We start from the raw sequence: 22,942 nt of genomic DNA, 5'->3' as shown, positions 1-22,942 counted from the left end.
CAAGATCCCAGATCGGTTTATATGACAACTATATCAGCTTATGAACTGATTTGAACCATACTTGGCGCAGTTGTTGGATATCATAACAAAACACGTCGTGCCAAAATTCATTCCAATCGGATAAGAATTGCGCCCTCTAGAGGCTCAAGAAGTCAAGACCCAAAATCTGTTTATATGACAGCTATATCAGGTAATAGACCGATTTAAACCATTCTTGGCACAATTGTTGGATATCATGACAAAACACGTCGTGCGAAATTTCATTCCAATCGGATAAGAATTGCGCACTCTAGAGGCTCAAGAAATCAAGACCCAAGATCGGTTTATATGACAGGTATATCAGTTTATGAACCGATTTGAACCATACTTGGCACAGTAGTTGGATATAACAACAAAACACGTCGTGCAAAATTTCATTCCAATCGGATAAGAATTGCGCACTCTAGAGGCTCAAGAATTCAAGACATAAGATCGGTTTATATGGCAGCCATATCAGGTTATGAACTGATTTGAACCATACAGTTGTTGGATATTATAACAAAACACGTCGTGCCAAAATTAATTCAAATCGGATAAGAATTGCGCACTCTAGAGGCTCAAGAAGTCAAGACCCAAGATCGGTTTATATGACAGCTACATCAAAACATGGACCGATATGGCCCATTTACAATACCAACCGACCTACACTAATAAGAAGTATTTTTGCAAAATTCCAAGCGGCTAGCTTTACTCCTTCGGAAGTTAGCGTGCTTTCGACAGACAGACGGACGGACGGACTGACGGACAGACGGACGGACATGGCTAGATCGACATAAAATGTCACGACGATCAAGAATATATATACTATATGGGGTCTCAGACGAATATTTCGAGTAGTTACAAACAGAATGACGAAATTAGTATACCCCCCATCGTATGGTGGAGGGTATAAAAAGTAAGAGCAAGGTAAGTTCGGCCTGCCCGAATCTTATACACCCTCCACCATGGATCGCATTTGTCGAGTTCTTTGATCGGTATCTCTTTTAAAGCAAACATAGAATATTAAGTATGAACTGTTATGGTATTGGAGCTGTATCAGCATATAGTCCGATTCGGACCACAAATGAATTGAATGCTGAACATTATAGAAGTCGTTGTGTTTTGTGTATTTCGGCCGGGCCGAATCTTATGTAACCTCCACTATGGATCGCGGTGGAGATCGGTTTATATGGAAGCTGTATCAAGCTATAGATCGATTCAGACCATATTAGACACGAATGTTAAAGGTCATGAGAGAAGCCGTTGTACAAAATTTCTTCCAAATCGGATGAGAATTGCGCCCCTTATATGGCAATTATATCAGGTTATGTACCGATTTGCGACATACTTAGTACAGTTATTGGAAGTCATAACAAAACACCTCATGCAAAATTTCAGCCAAATCGGATGAGAATTGCGCCCTCTAGAGGCTCAAGAAGTCAAGACCCCAGATCGGTTTAAATGGCAGCTATCTCAAACCATGGACCGATTTGGCCCATTTACAAACACAACCGACTTACACTAATAGAAAGTATTTGTGCAACATTTCAAACGCCTCGCTTAACTCCTTCGAAAGTTAGCGTGCTTTCGACAGACAGACATGGCTAGATCGATATTTTATGTCCGCCCGACTTAATTTTTATACCCTCCACCATAGGATGGGCGGTATACTAATTTCGTCATTCTGTTTGTAACTACTCGAAATATTCGCCTGAGACCCCATAAAGTATATATATTATTGATCGTCGTGACATTTTATGTCGATCTAGCCATGTCCGTCCGTCTGTCCGTCCGGCCGTCCGTCTGTCTGTCGAAAGCACGCTTACTTCCGAAGGAATAAATCTAGCCGCTTGAAATTTTGCACAAATACTTCTTATTAGTGTAGGTCGGTTGGTATTGTAAATGGGCCATATCGGTCCATGTTTTGATATAGCTGCCATATAAACCGATCTTGGGTCTTGACTTCTTGAGCCTCTAGAGTGCGCAATTCTTATCCGATTGGAATGAAATTTTGCACGACGTGTTTTGTTATGACATCCAACAACTGTGCCATGTATGGTTCAAATCGGTTCATAACCTGATATAGCTGCCATATAAACCGATCTTGGGTCTTGATTTCTTTAGTCTCTAGAGGGCGCAATTCTTATCCGATTGTAATGAAATTTTGCACAACGTGTTTTGTTGAGTTATCCAACAACTGTGCTAAGTATGGTTTAAAGCGGTTTATAACCTGATATAGCTGCCATATAAATCGATCATGGGTCTTGAATTCTTGAGCCTCTAGAGTGCACAATTCTTATCCGATTGGGATGAAATTTTGCACGACGTGTTTTATTATGATATCCAACAACAGTGCTCAGTATGGTTCAAATTGGCTTATAACCTGATATAGCTGCCATATAAACCGATCTTGGGTCTTGACTTCTTGAGCCTCTAGAGTGCGCAATTCTTATCCGATTGGAATGAAATTTTGCACGACGTGTTTTGTTATAACATCCAACAACAGCTCTAAGTATGGTTCAAATCGGTCCATACCTGATATAGCTGCCATATAAACCGATCTTGGGTCTTGATTTCTGTAGTCTCTAGAGGGCGCAATTATTATCCGATTTGAATGAATTTTTGCACAAAGTATTTTGATATGATATCCAACAACTGTGCTTAGTATGGTTTAAATCGGTTTATAACCTGATATAGCTGCCATATAAATCGATCTTGGGTCTTGAATTCTTGAGCCTCTAGAGTGCACAATTCTTATCTGATTGGGATGAACGTGTTTTTCTGATTTTGCACGACGTGTTTTATTATGATATCCAACAACAGTGCTAAGTATGGTTCAAATTGGTTTATAACCTGATATAGCTGCCATATAAATCGATCTTGGGTCTTAACTTCTTGAGCCTCTAGAGTGCGCAATTCTTATCCGATTGTAATGAATTTTTGCGCGACGTGTTTTTTTATTATATCCAGCAACTGTGCCGAGTATGGTTCAAATCGGTCCTAAACCTGATATAGCTGCCATATAAACCGATCTTGGGTCTTGACTTCTTGAGCCTCTAGAGAGCGCAATTCTTGTCCGATTGGAATGAAGTTTTGCACGACGTGTTTTGTTATGATATCCAACAACTGTGCCAAGTATGGTTCAAATCGGTTCATAACCTGATGTAGCTGCCATATAAACCGATCTTGGGTCTTGACTTCTTGAGCCTCTAGAGTGCGCAATTCTTATCCGATTGGAATGAAATTTCGCACGACGTGTTTTGTTGTGATATCCAACAACTGTGCCAAGTATGGTTCTAATCGGTTCATAACCTGATATAGCTGCCATATAAACCGATCTTGGGTCTTGACTTCTTGAGCCTCTAGAGTGCGCAATTCTTATCCAATTTGAATGAATTTTGAAAGCACGCTTACTTCCGAAGAAATAAAGCTAGCCGCTTGAAATTTTGCACAAATACTTCTTATTAGTGTAGGTCGGTTGGTATTGTAAATGGGCCATATCGGTCCATGTTTTGATATAGCTGCCATATAAACCGATCTTGGGTCTTGACTTCTTGAGCCTCTAGAGTGCGCAATTCTTATCCGATTGGTATGAAATTTTGCACGACGTGTTTTGTTATAACATCCAACAACTGCTCCAAGTATGGTTCAAATCGGTTTATAACCTGATATAGCTGTCATATATAAACTGATCTAGGGACTTGATTTCTTGAGCCTCTAGATTGCGCAATTCTTATCCAATTTGAATGAATTTTGAAAGCACGCTTACCTCCGAAGGAATAAAGCTAGCCGCTTGAAATTTTGCACAAATACTTCTTATTAGTGTAGGTCGGTTGGTATTGTAAATGGGACACATCGGTCCATGTTTTGATATAGCTGCCATATAAACCGATCTTGGGTCTTGACTTCTTGAGCCTCTAGAGTGCGCAATTCTTATCCGATTGGAATGAAATTTTGCACGACGTGTTTTGTTATAACATCCAACAACTGCTCCAAGTATGGTTCAAATCGGTTCATAACCTGATATAGCTGTTATATATAAACTGATCTAGGGACTTGATTTCTTGAGCCTCTAGATTGCGCAATTCTTATCCGATTGGGATAAAATTTTGCACGACGTGTTTTGTTATGATAACCAACAACTGTGCCAAGTATGGTTCCAATCGGTTCATAACCTGGTACAGCTGTGATATAAACCGATCTTGGGTCCTGACTTCTTTAGTCTCTAGAGGGCGCAATTCTTATCCGATTGTAATGAAATTTTGCACGACGTGTTTTATTATGATATCCAACAACAGTGCTAAGTATGGTTCAAATTGGTTTTTAACCTGATATAGCTGCCATATAAATCGATCTTGGGTCTTTACTTCTTGGGTCTTGACTTCTTGAGCCTCTAGAGTGCGCAATTCTTATCCGATTGGAATGCAATTTTGCACGACGTGTTTTGTTATAACATCCAACAACTGCTCCAAGTATGGTTCAAATCGGTTCATAACCTGATATAGCTGTCATATATAAACTGATCTAGGGACTTGATTTCTTGAGCCTCTAGATTGCGCAATTCATATCGGATTGGGATAAAATTTTGCAAGACGTGTTTTGTTATGATAACCAACAACTGTGCCAAGTATGGTTCCAATCGGTTCATAACCTGGTACAGGTGTGATATAAACCGATCTTGGGTCCTGATTTCTTTAGTCTCTAGAGGGCGCAATTCTTATCCGATTTGAATGCATTTTTGCACGAAGTATTTTGATATGATATCCAACAACTGCTCCAAGTATGGTTCAAATCGGTTCATAACCTGATATAGCTGTCATACATAAACAGATCTAGGGACTTGACTTCTTGAGCCTCTAGGGGGCGCAATTCCTTTCTGATTTGTCTTAAATTTTGCATGACGTATTTTATTTTTTCTTTCAACAACTGTGTCAAATAAGGTTTAAATCGGTTCATATTCTGGTATAGCTGCGATATAAACCGATCTGGGATCTTGACTTCTTGAGCCTCTACAGGTCGCAATTATTATCCGATTTGTCTGAAGTTTTGTACGACGGATCCTCTCTTGACCATCAACATACGTGTTAATTATGGTCTGAATCGGTCTATAGCCCGATACAGCTCACATATAAATCGATCTCTCTATGTTACTTCTTGAGCCCCCAAAGGGCGCATTTCACACAGGTCTCCAACATAAAATTTAATTGTGGTCCAAACCGGACCATATCTTGATATCGCTCTCATAGCAGAGCAAATCTTTTCTTATATCCTTTTTTACCTAAGAAGAGATGCCTGGAAAAGAACTCGACAAATGCGATCCATAGTGGAGGGTATATAAGATTCGGCCCGGCCGAACTTAGCATGCTTTCCTCCGAATTAGGGTCTTAGGAACATAAAAGCCACATTTATTTTCCGATTTTGCTGAGATGTGGTACAGGGAGTTGTGTTAGGCCTTTCGACATCTTTCGTCAATTTGGCCCGTATCGGTCCAGATTTGATTATAGCTGGCATATAGACCGATTTAAGGTTTCGGGCCCATAAAAGGCGCATTTATAGTCCGATTTCGCCGAGATTTGAAATAGTGCGTTGTGTTAGGCTTTTCGACATTTTTCTGCAACTTGGCCCAAATCGGTCCAGAGTTGGACATAGCTGCCACGTAGACCGATATATCGATTTCAAGTCTTGGCCCAATAAAAGGCGCATTTATAATCCGATTTCATTGAAATTTGACACAGTGACTTATGTTAGGCTTTTCGACATCCGTGTCGTATATGGTTTAGATCGGTTTATAATAGATATAACTACTAAAAAGACCAATATTTTGTTGTACACAATCGAACAATGACTTGTACCGATTACTATTTGGTCCAAATCGGAACATATTTCTATATAACTGCTATGGGACATAAGGTATGCAATTTACAATGGATTTTGATGAAAGGTGGTTTACATATATACGCGAGGTGGTGGGTATCAATAGTTCGGCCCGGCCAAATTTAACGCCTTTTTTCTTGTTGGGTGTTTATAATTTAACAGATATATTGGGTATAAAACAAAAAAGGTTCTAAACTATTTTTGATGACTTCGTATTCTTTGTATATGAACCGGACCTTTTGATAGCATAAACCGGATTTTAGTTATATATAGCCGCTATATAGACCGATCTCCAGACTTAAAGTCTTGAGACAAAAGATTGGTCTATATAGCGGCTATATATAACTAAAATCTGATTTTATGAGATCAGAAGATCAGGTTTATATACAAACGACATGAAATCATCAAAAATTTTTTGAAAAATATTTTTATACCCAAGATATCTGCAAAATTAAAAATATCCAGCTTTTGCGTATAAATGGGTAAATTCCCATCTCTAAAAATAGGGGTTACCTTGTCATGTTTTTAGGGACATCGGCTTCGTAATCTCGAACTCAGTACTGCTTACGTTCTTCGTTATTGAACATAAAATGTAAATGAAAACAAGTAAAAGCGTGCTAATTTCGGCCGGGCCGAATCTTATATACCCTCCACCATGGATCGCATTTGTCGAGTTCTTTTCCCGGCATCTCTACTTAAGCAAAACAAAAGGATATAAGAAAAGACTTGCTCTGCTATTAGAGCGATATCAAGATATGGTCCGGTTTGGACCACAATTAAATTATATGTTGGAGACCTGTGTAAAATGTCAGCCAATTCGAATTAGAATTGCGCCCTTTGGGGGCTCAAGAAGTAAAATAGAGAGATCGATTTATATGGGAGCTGTATCAGGCTATAGACCGATTCAGACCATAATAAACACGTATGTTAATGGTCATGAGAGAATCCGTCGTACAAAATTTCAGGCAAATCGGATAATAATTGTGCACTCTAGAGGCTCAAGAAGTCAAGTCCCCAGATCTGTTTATATGACAGCTATATCAGGTTATGAACCGATTTGAACCATATTTGGCACAGTTGTTGGATATCATAACAAAATACTACGTGCCAAAATTCATTCCAATCGGATAAGAATTGCGCACTCTAGAGGCTCAAGAAGTCAAGACCCAAGATCGGTTTATATGTCAGCTACATCAGGTTATGAACCGATTTGAACCATACTTGGCACAGTTGTTGGATATCGTAACGAAACACGTCGTGCAAAATTTCATCCCAACCGGATAAGAATTGCGCACTCTAGAGGCTCAAGAAATCAAGACCCAAGATCGGTTTATATGGCAGCTATATCAAAACATGGACAGATATGGCCCATTTACAATACCAACCGACCTACACTAATAAGAAGTATTTGTGCAAAATTTCAAGCGGCTAGATTTATTCCTTCGGAAGTAAGCGTGCTTTCGACATACAGCCGGACGGACGGACTAACATAGCTAGATCGACATAAAATGTCACGACGATCAAGAATATATATACTTTATGGGGTCTCAGACGAATATTTCGAGTAGTTACAAACAGAATGACGAAATTAGTATACCCCCCATCCTATGGTGGAGGGTATAAAAATTGTCTTTAATTTGATGTATGAAACGGAAATATCGCAACATTCGATATTTCTACTAATAAATATCGATACCATCGTTTATTTCCTGTCACTTTTATTTAATTTAAAATTTTATTTAAAGCGAAAATCGTATATATTAGAATAGAATCAATATATTAAAATAGAATCAATAGAATCAATGTCAATACATGGACCGATTAAAACCGAATTTAATAAAGTCGGTTGAAAATATCGCAACGTTCTGGTTTTCGATATTTCTAGTAATAAATATCAATAGTATCGATACCATCGTTTATTTCTTGTGACTTACATATAAAATGAAGACGGGAACTAAAATCAGGATATTGGTTTATATTCTGACAATATTAATGCATGGACCGATTAAATCCAAATTTATTATAGTCAGGTGGAAACCATGACATAAATGATTGCACAAAATTTGCATTATCTGATGAAAATTGCGCCCTCTGTAGGCTCAAGAAGTAAAAACGGGAGAATTATTAAGGAAGCTATTGCTGTGTTTTATTTTAGTACTACATAACGCAAATCATGGTTAATCATCTCTAATTATCTGTTATTGCATGTTATCGATAACTTACCGGTACAACTTTGCACTGATATCTTATTCAGATCATCTGACTCGCACTGGAAAGGACTAAAATAAAAAAAAACAGCAAATATCGGTTTATGGGCCGATTCGAACGATACTTGAAATACTCAACATGAAGGGCGATTGAAAAACGTATGATTGGGATAGCTTTTCGCTAATTGAAAATTTGTTGTTAAATTTTATAAATAGGGTAACTTTGCCGCTAATATCGATAGGAAAAATGGGGGGGGGGGGGGGGCGGACCCTCCCCTTTACCATAATTTTCAAAAACGCCAGATCTCAGAGATGGGTGGTGCGATTTAAGCGAAATTTTGTGTGCTCCCATATAGTACCCTAAAAATAAAAATTTTGTATAAAAATTTCGGATGGGGTACCTAGGAGGGCTGCCCCATCCTAAAATCTACCAAACATATATTTTGACCAATCACGGCAATATGGGACTCAAATGAAAGGTATTTAGGATAAGAAAATGTATCTGATATCCAATTGTGGGACCAAGTGCTAGGGGGACCACCCCAAGCCCCAAAACACCCCTTAATTGGACATATTTACCGACCATGACAATATGGGACTCAAATGAAAGGTATTTGCGAGTAGAATACGAATCTGATATCCAAATGTGGGACCACGTTTCTGGGGTCCACCCCTTCCCCAAAACACCCCCCAAACAGGACTTATTTACTGACAATGAGAATATGGGGCTTAATTAAAAGGTATTTGAATGTAGAATACGAATCTGTTACCCAAATATGGGACCAAGTGTTTGGGGGGCCGCCTCTCACCAAAAACATCCGCCAATGGGGACAAATTTACGACCATAGCAATATGGGGCTCAAATGAAAGTCTTTGGGAGTAAAGCACGAATTTAATATCAATAGTCGGGAAAAGTGTCTATTGGCCACGCCACCCCCATAACACCATCCAAATAGTAAGTACTTTCTGGGGGCTCAAGTTAAAGGTATGTGGGAGTAGACCACGTATCTGATATCAATATTAGGGTTCTAGCGGACGTCCCACCACCATAACAACCCCTAAATAGGACGTAATTGCTTACCAAGACAATTTAGGTCTTAAAGAGGGTGGAACTAAATATTCATAGTTTTTAGGGCCAATACCCAAAACCGGACATATTTGCTGACTTTTGAAATAAGGAATTTAAATGAGATTACAAAACGAATTTGATATCCAATTTTGAGGCCAATGGCAATATGGGGATCAAATAAATGATATATAGTTATATGAGAATAGAGTACGTTGCTGATATATTTTCCGGGATTAGTGTTTGGGGGACCACCCCAATCCCCAAAACACCCCTAAATCGGGCATATTTATCGAGCATGTCAATGAGCAGCTTAAATGAGAGGTATTGGGGGCTAGAGCAGGAATTAATACCCACTTTCGGGACCAATTTTCTGGGGGTATACCTCCTTCCCAATATACCATACAAACAGCAATTTTTTACTGACCATCGCAGTATGGGGCTCAAATAATGGTATTTGGGAGTACAATACGAATTTGATACCCCCCCAAAGGAGTAAAAATTTTTCGACCATGCCAATATGTGGCTCAAATGAAAGCTATTGGAGATTAGAGAACTAATCTGATAACCTATATCGGGATCATGTGTTTTGGGGACGCCACATCGTGTAAACTCTCCTAAACCAATGGCAATATGGGGTTTAAATAAATGGTATTTGAAAGAAGAGCACGATGCTGATATTTTTTCGGGGCCTATTGTCTGGTGGATCAATTCACCCCCGAAAACACCCCTAAATCAGATATCATGAGATATCGGGCTAAGATAAATTATTTTAAGAGTGGAGTAAACTTTACATTCAAACTTAAATTCGTAGACCAATAAAGATCATATGGGATTCAGATAAAGACACTTATATTGTTAAACTGTTAGTCAAGCTCTTTATTTGTCGAAAATAAATATTCCAAGGAAACTTTTGTTCCATATAAAGTAAAAGAAGGCGCAGCGGAGCGGGCCCGGGTCAGCTAGTATTAAATAAAATTAAGCAAAGGTTCTAAGATGGCAAATACAACAATCCATACCAAATATCGTGCAAGTCGCTTGAAAATGTGTAAATCGGGCAAATTATATATATATGGCAGCAATACAAGTGTGTTGATCAGGTTATAGTGGCAGTATGCCATTAGACTCAGACGTTTTCGTCAACTGTGATTCCACAGGACAGGAGAAGGATGATGCCATCTAGATCCTACCGTTGAACCAACCAGATCGCTTTAAAAAGCCCAACAATTTGCGAGTGTCCACATCCAATAAATCAGACAAGTTCCCAAATGAGAACCTAAAGTGGAACTGCTTCTGGCCGCTTGTGCGAACAGATTTTCTACAGTTTCTTCTTCACCGACGTCCCCACAGTTTCGGGAAAAATAGTTACTGGGAGCCTTCATTCAATGACCTGTCGTGACACACGGAGATGGATAATTATGCCTGAAAAGACAATTATGCCAATCGTCGTTATGACATTATACCGTAGCCATTCCACCACTTCCTAAATTGCAAGGACATCCGCTTGATACACACTGCAGGGCTCAGCTAAGCTTCTCGATATGACCCCTTCTAGTATTTTAGAGTACCGCAAAGCCCACCTGGTCGTCTAGTTTGGAACCATCTATATAAAGGGCGATTTTTTGAGAGCTATAGGAATGTTTTCCGAAAAAACATATATAATTTAATATTTGAAGATTATTTCATCCAAGTGTTGACCGTGACTCTGCCTCAAACGGTTCATACGCTTAGTCCAATTTTGCCATACTCATTCCAACATTTCAGACGGTATCTCACGAATAAATGCTTCAATGTTGTCTTCCAATGCGTCAATTGAAGCGGTCTTGTCTGTAGAGACATGAGCTTTAACATGAACCCACAAAAAATAGTCTAAACGCGTTAAATCGCACGATCTAGGCGGCCAACTGACCGGTCCCGAACTTGAAATAAAATGTTCACCGAACTCGCCCTTAAATGAGTTCATTGTTACGCGTGCTGTGTGGCATGTTGAAACCACATATCATGCAAGTCGAGCTCTTGAATTTTTTCAAAAAAAAATTGGATATAATCTCACAATATCGCTCATTTACAGTCACCTTACGACTCGCATCATCTTTGAAGAAATACGGTTCAATGATGCTACCAGCCCATAAACCGCATAAAACTGTGGCTTTTTCTGCCTTCGTCGTAAAATGGAAGAAGCGCGCGATGAACTTTCTTAACAGTGCACGCATATTAATAAAAAAACGTCAATAAATTGCAAGCGTTGTTCGTTTGTAAGACGATTCATGGTTAAATTATAAATCGCAGCCTACATATTTTCTTTCATATTAAGGAAAATTTTCCTATTTTAAATGGTAGGTTGATAAATCCTTAACTTTTCGTCTTCTTATTTAAGGCATTAATAAAAAATGAAGGTTAAAATATCGTTGAAAATTAGGAAATTGACCTTTGGACAAGTGAACCATAGTTAAAGACGGAAAAAGGCTTTAACATCAAAACCATAATTTATTTAGGTTAAGATTTTAAGTTAAATAAGTAAAAGCGTGCTAAGTTAGGCCGGGCAGAATCTTATATACCCTCCACCATGGATCGTATTTGTCGAATTATTTTCCCGGTGTCTCTTTTTAGTCAAACATAAGAAAGGAAAGGAAACAAGTAAAAGCGTGCTAAGTTCGGCCGGGCCGAATCTTATATACCCTCCACCATGGATCGCATTTGTCAAGTTCTTTTCCCGGCATCTCTTCTTAGGCAAAAAAGGATATAAGAAAAGAGTTTCCCTGCTATTAAAACGATATCAAGATATGGTCCGGTTCGGACCACAATGAAATTATATGTTGGAGACCTGTGTAAAATTTCAGCCAATTCGTATAAGAATTGCGCCCATTGGGGCTCACGAAGTAAAATAGAGAGAACGATTTATATGGGATCTGTATCGGGCTATAGACCAATTCAGACCATAATAAACACGTTTGTTGATGGTCATGAGAGGATCCGTCGTACAAAATATCAGGCATATCGGATAATAATTGTGACCTCTAGGGGTCAAGAAGTCAAGATCCCAGATCGGTTTATATGGCAGCTATATCAGGTTATGAACCGATTTGAACCTTATTTGGCACAGTTGTTGAAAGTAAAAATAAAATACGTCATGCAAAATTTCAGCCAAATCGGATAGGAATTGCACCCTCTAAAAGCTCAAGAAGTCAAATCCCCAGATCTGTTTATATGACAGCTATATCAGATTATGGACCGATTTCAACCATACTTGGCACAGTTGTTGGATATCATAACGAAATACTTCGTGCAAAAATTCATTTAAATCGGATAAGAATTGTGCCCTCTAGAGGCTCAAGAAGTCAAGACCAAAGATCGGTTTATATGGCAGCTATATCAGGTTATGGACCGATTTGAACCATACTTGGCACAGTTGTTGGGTATCATAACAAAACACGTCGTGCAAAATTTCATTCCAATCGGATAAGAATTGCGCACGCTAGAGGCTCAAGAAGTCAAGACCCAAGATCGGTTTATATGGCAGCTATATCAGGTTATGGACCGATTTGAACCATACTTGGCACAGTTGTTGGGTATCATAACAAAACACGTCGTGCAAAATTTCATTCCAATCGGATAAGAATTACGCACTCTAGAGGCTCAAGAAGTCAAGACCCGAGATCGGTTTATATGGCAGCTATATCAAAACATGGACCGATATGGCCCATTTACAATACCAACCGACCTAAACTAATGAGAAGTATTTGTGTAAAATTTCAAGCGGCTAGCTTTACTCCTTCGGAACTTAGCGTGCTTTCGACAGACAGACGGACGGACGGACGGACGGACGGACGGACAGACGGACGGACATGGCTAGATCGACATAAAATGTCACGATGATCAAGAATATATATACTTTATGGGGTCTCAGACGAATATTTCGAGTAGTTACAAACAGAATGACGAAATTAGTATACCCCCCATCTTATGGTGGAGGGTATAAAAAGAAAAGAATTGCTTTGCTATTGGAGCTATATTAAGTTATGGTTCGATTTGGGTCATAATGGAATGTATGTTGGAGACACAGTAGAAGTCATTGTGTAAAATTTCAGTCAAATCGAATAATGATTTCGCCCTTAAGGGCGCAATTCTTATTCGATTTGGCTGACATTTTGCACAGGTCTCCAACATATAATTTAATTATGGTCCGAACCGGACCATATCTTGATATCGCTCTAATAGCAGAGCAAATCTTTTCTTTTATCCTTTTTTTTTTGCCTTAGAAGAGATGCCGGGAAAAGAACTCGACAAATGCGACCCATGGTGGAGGGTATATAAGATTCGGCCCGGCTGAACTTAGCACGCTTTTACTTGTTATACCCTCCACCATAAGATGGGAGGTATACTAATTTCGTCATTCTGATTGTAACTACTCGAAATATTCGTCTGAGACCCCATAAAGTATATATATTCTTGATCGTCGTGAAATTTTATGTCGATCTAGCCATGTCCGTCCGTCTGTCCGTCCGTCCGTCCGTTTGTTTGTCGAAAGCACGCTAACTTCCGAAGGCGTAAAGCTAGCCGCATGAAATTTTGCACAAATACTTCTTATTAGTGTAGGTCGGTTGGTATTGTAAATGGGCCATATCGGTCCATGTTTTGATATAGCTGCCATATAAACCGATCTTGGGTCTTGACTTCTTGAGCCTCTAAAGGACGCAATTCTTATCCGATTTGAATGAATTTTGACACGTAGTATTTTGTTATGATAGCCAACAACTGCGCCAAATATGGTTCATAATCTGATATAGCTGTCATATAAACAGATCTGGGGACTTTACTTCTTATTCGAACTGGCTGACATTTTACACAGGTCTCCAACATATAATTTAATTGTGGTCCAAACCGGACCATATCTTGATATCGCTCTAATAGCATAGCAAATCTTTTCTTATATCCTGTTTTGCCTAAGAAGAGATGCCGGGAAAAGAACTCGACAAATGCGATCCATGGTGGAGGGAATATAAGATTCGGCCCGGCCGAACTTAGCACGCTTTTACTTGTTTTCTTTTGTTTTTGACACATACATATGTTCAAATCAACTATGGTGCAAAATATAATGGGTAGCCATTTGAAAAATTTCGATACGACGGCTTTCGAAGTAATACATCCATTCGATACGTGACGAAATCTCATTCGATACAAAGGCGTACTCATTAATTCGGCCCCGGAAATTCGGTTTAAAAAATATGTATTTCTTATTAATTTTTTAAGTGGTTTCTACAGTCGTTTTTTCAATTTCAATGTAATTGAGATTACTTATTGCAGTAATGGTTATTATCCTGTTTCACCATAAAGGTTGGTTAGAGAAATGCGTCAAAGACAACCAACACCAAAGACTACCAAGACCAAAAAACTCAAGTTAATTAACAAAAAGAAGCTAAAAAGTGCTTTGTTAAAATAATTTAAAGTTTAAAAGCAAAATAGTGTTCACAATCGATTGAAAACCAGCCCAATCAGGTTCATTGTTCATACACAGTCATGTTAAAATTCTCTCTTCTCTTAATTTTCTTCGTTTATTTCTAATCTTTGCTACTTTGGACTAAGTAAGCAGTTTAGAAACAAGGCCACCTCTCGACAGACGAAGACTACACTTTACAAGACACTGATACTACCCGTGCTGTTATATGGTTCTGAAGCATGGGTACTTGTGAAAGCAGATGAGGCAGTGCTTGGAGTATTTGAGAGAAAGATTCTTCGTAAAATATATGGTCCAGTTTGCGTTAACGGAGAATATAGGCGACGTATGAACCACGAGCTGTATGACGACGATAGCATAGTAACACGCATCAAAATACAACGATTGCGTTGGCTAGGTCATGTTGTGAGAATGGATGAAGTAGCTCCAGCAAAGAAGTGTTTTGAAGGCAAACACGGTGGTACACGCAAACCGGGAAGACCAAAAGCCCGATGAAAAGATCAAGTAGTGGGAGACACCTCGAAACTTGGTGTCAGAGATTTTAGAATGAGCGCAGAAGATCGAGGCATTTGGATCGCTATTCTACGTTCGGCTAATAGAAGAAATATTCTGTCATAGCCAATTAAAGTAAAGTAAGTAAGTTATTTCTAATCTTAGTACGTGGGGCATTGTAAAAGAGGCACATCTATTGCACGGACAAAACTAATAAAATTAATTTTAAAACGCAATAAATCGAGAGAGAACAAGTAATCGCGTGCTAAGTTCGGCCGGGTTGAATCTAATATACCCTCCACCATGGATCGCATTTGTCGAGTTCTTTGCGCGCTATCTCTTTTTAGGCAAACAAAGAATATAAATATATTAATGGTGAGAATAAAGCCATTTTATTTGCTAGACACATGTGTACGTAAATATTTTTTTGACTGTATATACTTTATGGGGTCAGAGATCAAAACGTCGAGGTGTTATGGTGGTTATATGGTGGTGGGTATAAAAATCGGCTCATGTAGTCAATTCACAGAACCAACGCACCTAAATAAAAAAACGATTTAACAGAAACTTGTCTTTAATGTAATTTGAAATTTTACATTCAAAATTAAAGCAATTTAGGAAGAATATACTCCATAATATGAACTTTGATAAACTGGTATAATAATCGCATAAAACAAGCCCGAGTTATATGCTGTGTTTTCACCCTCATACACGCAAAGCAATAATTAGTTTCACATAAAAGAAAACTGAGTTAAGTAAACTTCTTTTCTGAAAAACGTTGGATTTTGTTTACAACAAAAGTACGTGTCTTTTTGCGATAAATTCATACAAGAATTTGTGGCAAATATAAAGATTTTTTTACACTGACAAAACTTTTCATTCTTCGTATACAAAATGTTGTTTGGAGTTTCAACTAGCTTTTCTTTACTTATAAATTAATTTAACGCCATGCTTATGTATATGTATATTATTTTTTTAATTTTTAAATAGATTGTGCATATTGAGGAGGATGTCAAGTTCAATTTAATGTGGTAACACAATTCTAACTCAAATTTTTACCAATTATAGGCATTATCAAAGTTGGTAATTCAAACACTTCCAGAATATATTTGGATTTATTTTGACATTATAATACACAAATATATTAAAATCCTTCCATGTTGCTTTAATGATTTTTGTCATTGGACGTACCTATGGTGAAACTTTAAAAAAATTTCAATTTCCGAGTTTACCAACCGCCCATCAATTGTTATCCATCACTGGTATATACGCTCTAGTAGTAGAGACACATGAAAATAATTATTGGTCCGGTAAATGAATAAACGTTTGCGGCAAAATTTATTGCCATTTAAGATTTTTTGGTTTTACAACAAAAAAAGGCACTGTTACCGTAATCGAATTTACTAAAGAGTTTACAATTAATAAAGGTAGTTACATTCGATAATTCAATGGCTAACATTTGATATGTTGAAGCGAAAGGTTGCATAGTTACGATAAAAGAAAAACTTCGTAATAAAAGTATTTGGATTCTCTTAAAAATGTCCCAAACGCGTTACTTTTTTTGCGTGTATGCACCGAATAATGATTCAGTTTAATTAATAATAAATAAATACAAATAACAAATATGTTCACTAACCTGCTCAACAATCGAGGCCAGACGTCCAAGGGCAAGGCCATGGTTATCTTCGCGGGTGATAACAGCACTTCCAAGCTTTACGACCAGGCGGCGGGCGTATTTCAGTTGACTTCTTTCGCTGAATGTGGGCTGCTTTCTCTCCAAACGTTTCTCTGGCGTAGTCACCTAATAAAACAGACAAATAAACAACAAAACAAACAGAAAATAAATAAACGAAACAAACAGAATGATAACAGAACCCCCAAAGACTCATTGCTAAATGGCTGCATAATTTAAACTCAAGTAAACCACTTTCATGGGATTTCATGTTCCCATGAAGATATGGAGCAGCCACATCGTCAATGATGACGGTGACAACAACGGTAATGCCAAAGCTGATAATGAGATGGTGATGAAGATGGAGATGTTGTAGTGGTGATAGAGGAAAAGGAGGGGGAAATGTAAAATGTCTCTTCATTAAAAATATTTAACTGTTCTTACTCTTGCTCTAATAAAACGATGGCACACAATTTTCGATATGCTGGTAAAGTTTTTAGCCTCTTTATAGTGTCCAAAGTACCAAAAAATGTTGCAAACAAATTCCAAGCCCTACTTTTAATGCTTAGTCTTCCAACCAATCCACCTACTCCCAGTCTAAATGCATCCATTTAAAAAGAACAAGCAAAAATGCGTTAAAATTGGCCGGGCCGAACTTTGAATACCCACCACCTCGAATATCTTCTTCTTATATATAAAAATCAATTTGTGTTTGTTTGTCGGGTTGTTTGTATGTATGTTTGTTTGTGTGTTCCTTATAGTCTTAAAAACGGTTGAACCAATTTTCTTGAAATTTTCCCAGATGGAGCATAATGATCCCGTGGTGAAAATTTGGTACTACATTGGATACTGCCATATAGACCGAACCTCCGATTAAGGGTCTTAGGCCCATAAAATCCACATTTATTATCCTATTTTGCTGATATTTGAGACAGTGAGTTGTGTTAGGCCCTTCGACATCCTTCGTCAATTTGGCCCAGATCGGTCCAGTTTTGGATATAGCTGCCATATAGACGGATCCTTCGATTTAGGGTCTTAGGCCCATAAAATCCACTTTTATTATCCTATTTGCTGAAATTTGGGACAGTGAGTTGTGTTAGGCTCTCCGAAATCCTTCATCAATTTGGCCTAGATCGGTCAAGATTTGGATATAGCTGCCATATAGACCGATCACCCGGTTTTAGGTTTTGGGGCCATAAAAGGCGCATTTATTGTCCGATTCCGCCGAGATTTGGGACAGTGCGTTGTGTTAGGCTTTTCGACATTTTTCTGCAATTTTGCCCAAATCGGTCCAGATTTGGACATAGCTGCCATGTAGACCGATATCTCGATTTCAAGTCTTGGCCCCATAAAGGCGCAATTATAATCCGATTTCACTGAAATTTGACACAGTGACTTATGTCCCCAGAACCGTGTCGTATATGGTTCTGATCGGTTTATTTTTAGATATAGCTACAAAAAAGACCAATATTTTGTTATACACAATCGAACAATGACTTGTACCGATTACTATTTGGTCCGAATCGGAACATATTTCGATATAAGTGCTATGCGGACATAAGATGTGCAATTTTCACCGGATTTTAATGAAAGGTGGTTTACATATATATGCGAGGTGGTGGGTATCTAAACTTCGGCCCGGTCGAACTTAACGCATTTTTACTTGTTTTCATTATTTTCCCAATAATTGATGTCAATTGACCTAGTGGCAACCGTAATTGTAATATTAAACTTGCTTTCTTAAATAAAAGTCTGCTGACTCATATTATTTTAACACATTTCCTCATTTAAGATGGTTTCACAGTGAAAATAAATATGTTTTACGATTACTTTTTGTAGATTGAAGCAATATCTTTGGAAAAGTTTTTCAGGCTAACAAACAAAATATTTTATTTAAAGAAATTTTTTTAATAAGATTTTTTACAGATTAAATTTCAAATTAAATTTCAAATATAGATCAATATGAACCATATACGACACATATACTAACACAACTCACTGTCCCAATCGGACAATAAATGAGCCTATTATGGGCCCAAAACCTTAAATCGAGAGATCGGTCTATATGGCAGCTATACCCACATCTGAATCGATCTGGGCCTAAATGCAGAAAGTTGTTGAAGAGCCTAACGCAACTCACTATCCCAAATTTCGGCGAAATCGGACAACAAATGCGTCTTTCATGGGCCCAAAATCTTACATCGAGAGATCGGTCTATATGGCGCTATATCCAAATCTAGACCGATCTAAGCCAAATTGAAGAATAATATTGAAGTGCCTAACACAACTCACTGTCCTAAATTTCGGCGAAATCGGACATTAATGTGAATTTTATGAGCCTAAGACCTTAAATCGAGAGATCGGTATATATGGCAGCAATATCCAACTCTGGACCTGAGCTAACTTAACTCTCTGTACCGAATTTCAGCAAAATCGGATAACAATTGTGGCTTTTATGGGCCTAAGACCCTAAATCGGCGGATCGGTCTACATGGGGCCTATATCAAAATATAGTCCGATATAGCATATCTTCGAACTTAACCTGCTTATTGGACCAAAAAAATAAGAATCAGTGCAAAATTTCAGCTCAATATCTCTATTTTCAAAGTCTTTAGCGTGATTTCAACATACAGACGGAAGGACATGGCTAGAATGTCTTAGATTTTTACGCTGATCCAGAATATATATACTTTATAAGGTCAGAAACGGATATTTCGATGTAATGCAAACGGAATGACAAAATGAATATACCCCCATCCTTCGGTTGTGGGTATAAAAATTTCAGTAAAGTTTTTTTTGAAAGACTAAATTGTAATGAATTTTTTTAAGGACTTAATTTCAGCGAAAATCTCTTTTGACAACATAACCTCGAATTTCAATAAAATGTTTCATTATGCTACACTACATTTTGGATAAATAGTTATAAGGATGGATGGGGGTATATTCATTTTGTCATTCCGTTTGCAACACATCGAAATATCCATTTCCGACCCTATAAAGTATATATTCTTGATCAGCGTAAAAATCTAAGACGATCTAGACATGTCCGTCCGTCTGTCTGTTGAAATGACGCTACAGTCTTTAAAAATAGAGGTATTGAGCTGAAATTTTGCACAGACTCCTTTTTTGTCCATAAGCATGAAGATGGGCTATATCGGACTATATCTTGATATAGCCCCCATATAGACCGATCCGCCGATTTAGGGTCTTAGGCCCATAAAAGCCGCATTAATTATCAGATGTGCTGAAATTCACGACAGTAAGTTCTGTTAGGCCCTTCGACATCTTTCGTCAATTTGGTCCAGATCGGTCCAGATTTGGATATAGCTGCGATATGGACCGATCCTCCGATTTAGGGTCTAAGGCCCATAACAGCCACATTTATCATCCGATTTCGCTGAAATTTGGGACTGAGAGTTGTGGTAGGCACTTCGACTTTCTTCGTAAATTTGGTCCAGATCGAGTCAGATTTGGATATAGCTGCCATATAGACCGATCCTCCGATTTAGGGTTCTTAGGCCCACAAAAGCCACATTTATTATCCGATTTCGCTGAAATTTGGGACAGTGAATTGTGTTAGGCCCATCGACATCTTTCGTCAATTTGGCTTAGATCGGTCCAGATTTGGATATAGCTGCCATATAGACCGATATCTAGGTTTTAGGTTTTGGGCCATAAAAGACGCATTTATTTTCCGATGTCGCTGAAATTTGAGACAGTGAGTTCAGATAGGCTCTTCGACGTCCTTCTTCAATTTTGCCCAGATCAGTCCAGATTTCAATATAGCTGCCATATAGACCGATCTCTCGATTTAAGGTTTTAGGCCCATAAAAGAGGCATTTATTGTCCGATTTCGACGAAATTTGGGACAGTGTTTTGTGTTAGGCTCTTCGACATTTTTATGTAACTTGGCCCAAATCGGTCCAGATTTGGATATAGCTGCCATGTAGACCGATAACTCGATTTAAAGTCTTGGCCCCATAAAAGGCACATTTATGATCCGATTTCTGTGTCAAAACACAGTGACTTATGTTAAACTTTCATACATCCGTGTCGTATATGGTTCAGATCGGTTTATTTTTAGATATAGCTACTGTACTTATTAGTATTTGTTCCAAATCGAAATTTATTTTGATACAACTGATATGGGACATAAGGTATGAAATTTTCACCGAATTTTGATGAAAGGTGGTTTACATATATACCCGAGATGGTGGGTATCCAAAGTTCGGCCCGGCCGAACTTAATGCCTTTTTACTTGTTTTCTATTGTATATAGAAATGTCAATATATATATTTAAGGCAAAATTTAAATCCATTACGCCTTACCTTCGGATCCATAGTCCGATTCTGATGAATTGATAAGTGTACCAATCGATTCAGAATGACTTTCTGGTTCTATAAAGTTTGTCTATGTTAATTTGTGAGCAAAGAACAGGTCGCAGTTTTCGTCCTATCGTCTTTAAATTTGGAATAGGCATATTGCGGTCTAGAGACGAAGCCTATTGAAATGGGGAAAAAATATGTGAATAAATGTATAGCTCCCATATACATGTCCGTCCGATTTGCCGTAATAATGCAATAAAATGCTCACTTGTTAACAGATTCACTCGAAATTTGGCAGGGAGGATTTTCTCTTGACTCTCGACATTAATTAATCATGGAAATCGGTTCAGATTTAGATATAGCTATCATATATATATCGCCGGATTTTAACTTCACAGCAAGTGCATTTATTGACCAATCTTTCCAAAATTCTGCACAATGATTCGACCTCGACGACTACCACAATATCTGAGAAGTTTGCTTGAAATCGGTTCATATTTAGATACAGCTCTCATATATATAGTATATCGCCCGATTTTCACTCCAAGCGCATTTATTGACCAATCTTCCCAAAATTTTGCACAACGCTTTCGTCGACGACTTCCTTAATAGCTGAGAAGTTTGCTCGAAATCGGTTCAGATTATGATATAGCTCCTATATATATTTTCATCAGATTTTCTGTAATTTGCATGTTATTTACCAAACGTAGTTATTACAGTTTGAACATATTTGCTTTGCTCGAAATTTGATACGTGTTGTGTAATAACCCATCTGAAAACAACCGAGGTCCATCAACAACAAACGAGGTCCATCAAAATTGGCTCAGAATTGGATGTAGCTCCCACATTGTAAAGGGTGATTTTTTTGAGGTTAGGATTTTCATGCATTAGTATTTGACAGATCACGTGGGATTTCAGACATGGTGTCAAAGAGAAAGATGCTCAGTATGCTTTGACATTTCATCATGAATAGACTTACTAACGAGCAACGCTTGCAAATCATTGAATTTTATTACCAAAATCAGTGTTCGGTTCGAAATGTGTTCATTCACCGTTCAGCGATGAGGCTCATTTCTGGTTGAATGGCTACGTAAATAAGCAAAATTGCCGCATTTGGAGTGAAGAGCAACCAGAAGCCGTTCAAGAACTGCCCATGCATCCCGAAAATTGCACTGTTTGGTGTGGTTTGTACGCTGGTGGAATCATTGGACCGTATTTTTTCAAAGATGCTGTTGGACGCAACGTTACGGTGAATGAACACATTTCGAACCGAATACTGATTTTGGTAATAAAATTCAATGATTTGCAAGCGTTGCTCGTTAGTAAGTCTATTCATGATGAAATGTCAAAGCATACTGAGCATCTTTCTCTTTGACACCATGTCTGAAATCCCACGTGATCTGTCAAATACTAATGCATGAAAATCCTAACCTCAAAAAAATCACCCTTTAAAACGAGAATTAAGCTGAGTATTCTGTTTCACTTTTCAGGCAGAATGCTGTCAAACTCCATATAAAAAAACGTAGATTTTCTGATTTCATTCATTAGAGCATTCCCATTTTTATGACAAAATTTAAAAAAAATGTTATGTTATCTGTGATATTTTTGTAAATTTGCAAAGAAGTAATCGTTAAAAACAAGGGTATCTCACTGTAAATTACCAATTTAATACCCACCTTTTTGTAAACATGCAATTTGACACGTTGAATTTCATGAAAGATTTTCGTACATAACACATAAGGAAATCATTTCATTGTAAAAAGATTTTCTTGGAAGAAAACCAAAAATTCAAAGAATTAATTTTAAAATGTTTAAATAATATTCCACTGTGCT

The 22,942-nt window shown here is 37.9% G+C and overlaps 1 protein-coding gene across 1 annotated transcript in view; it reads right to left on the bottom strand.

The window, feature by feature from the left end:
* Positions 1-22,942, bottom strand: part of LOC106092402 (delta-1-pyrroline-5-carboxylate synthase) — a 336,045-nt gene that overhangs the window by 227,457 nt on the left and 85,646 nt on the right. The window contains exon 2 of the mRNA XM_059361090.1: positions 16,749-16,913. Coding sequence (XP_059217073.1) covers positions 16,749-16,913 — 165 coding nt within the window. The remainder of the gene's footprint in view (positions 1-16,748; positions 16,914-22,942) is intronic.

This window comes from Stomoxys calcitrans, chromosome 1 (genome assembly GCF_963082655.1).
Source record: "Stomoxys calcitrans chromosome 1, idStoCalc2.1, whole genome shotgun sequence".
Lineage (NCBI taxonomy): Eukaryota > Metazoa > Arthropoda > Insecta > Diptera > Muscidae > Stomoxys > Stomoxys calcitrans.
This window is presented reverse-complemented; position numbering and strand designations above follow the sequence as displayed.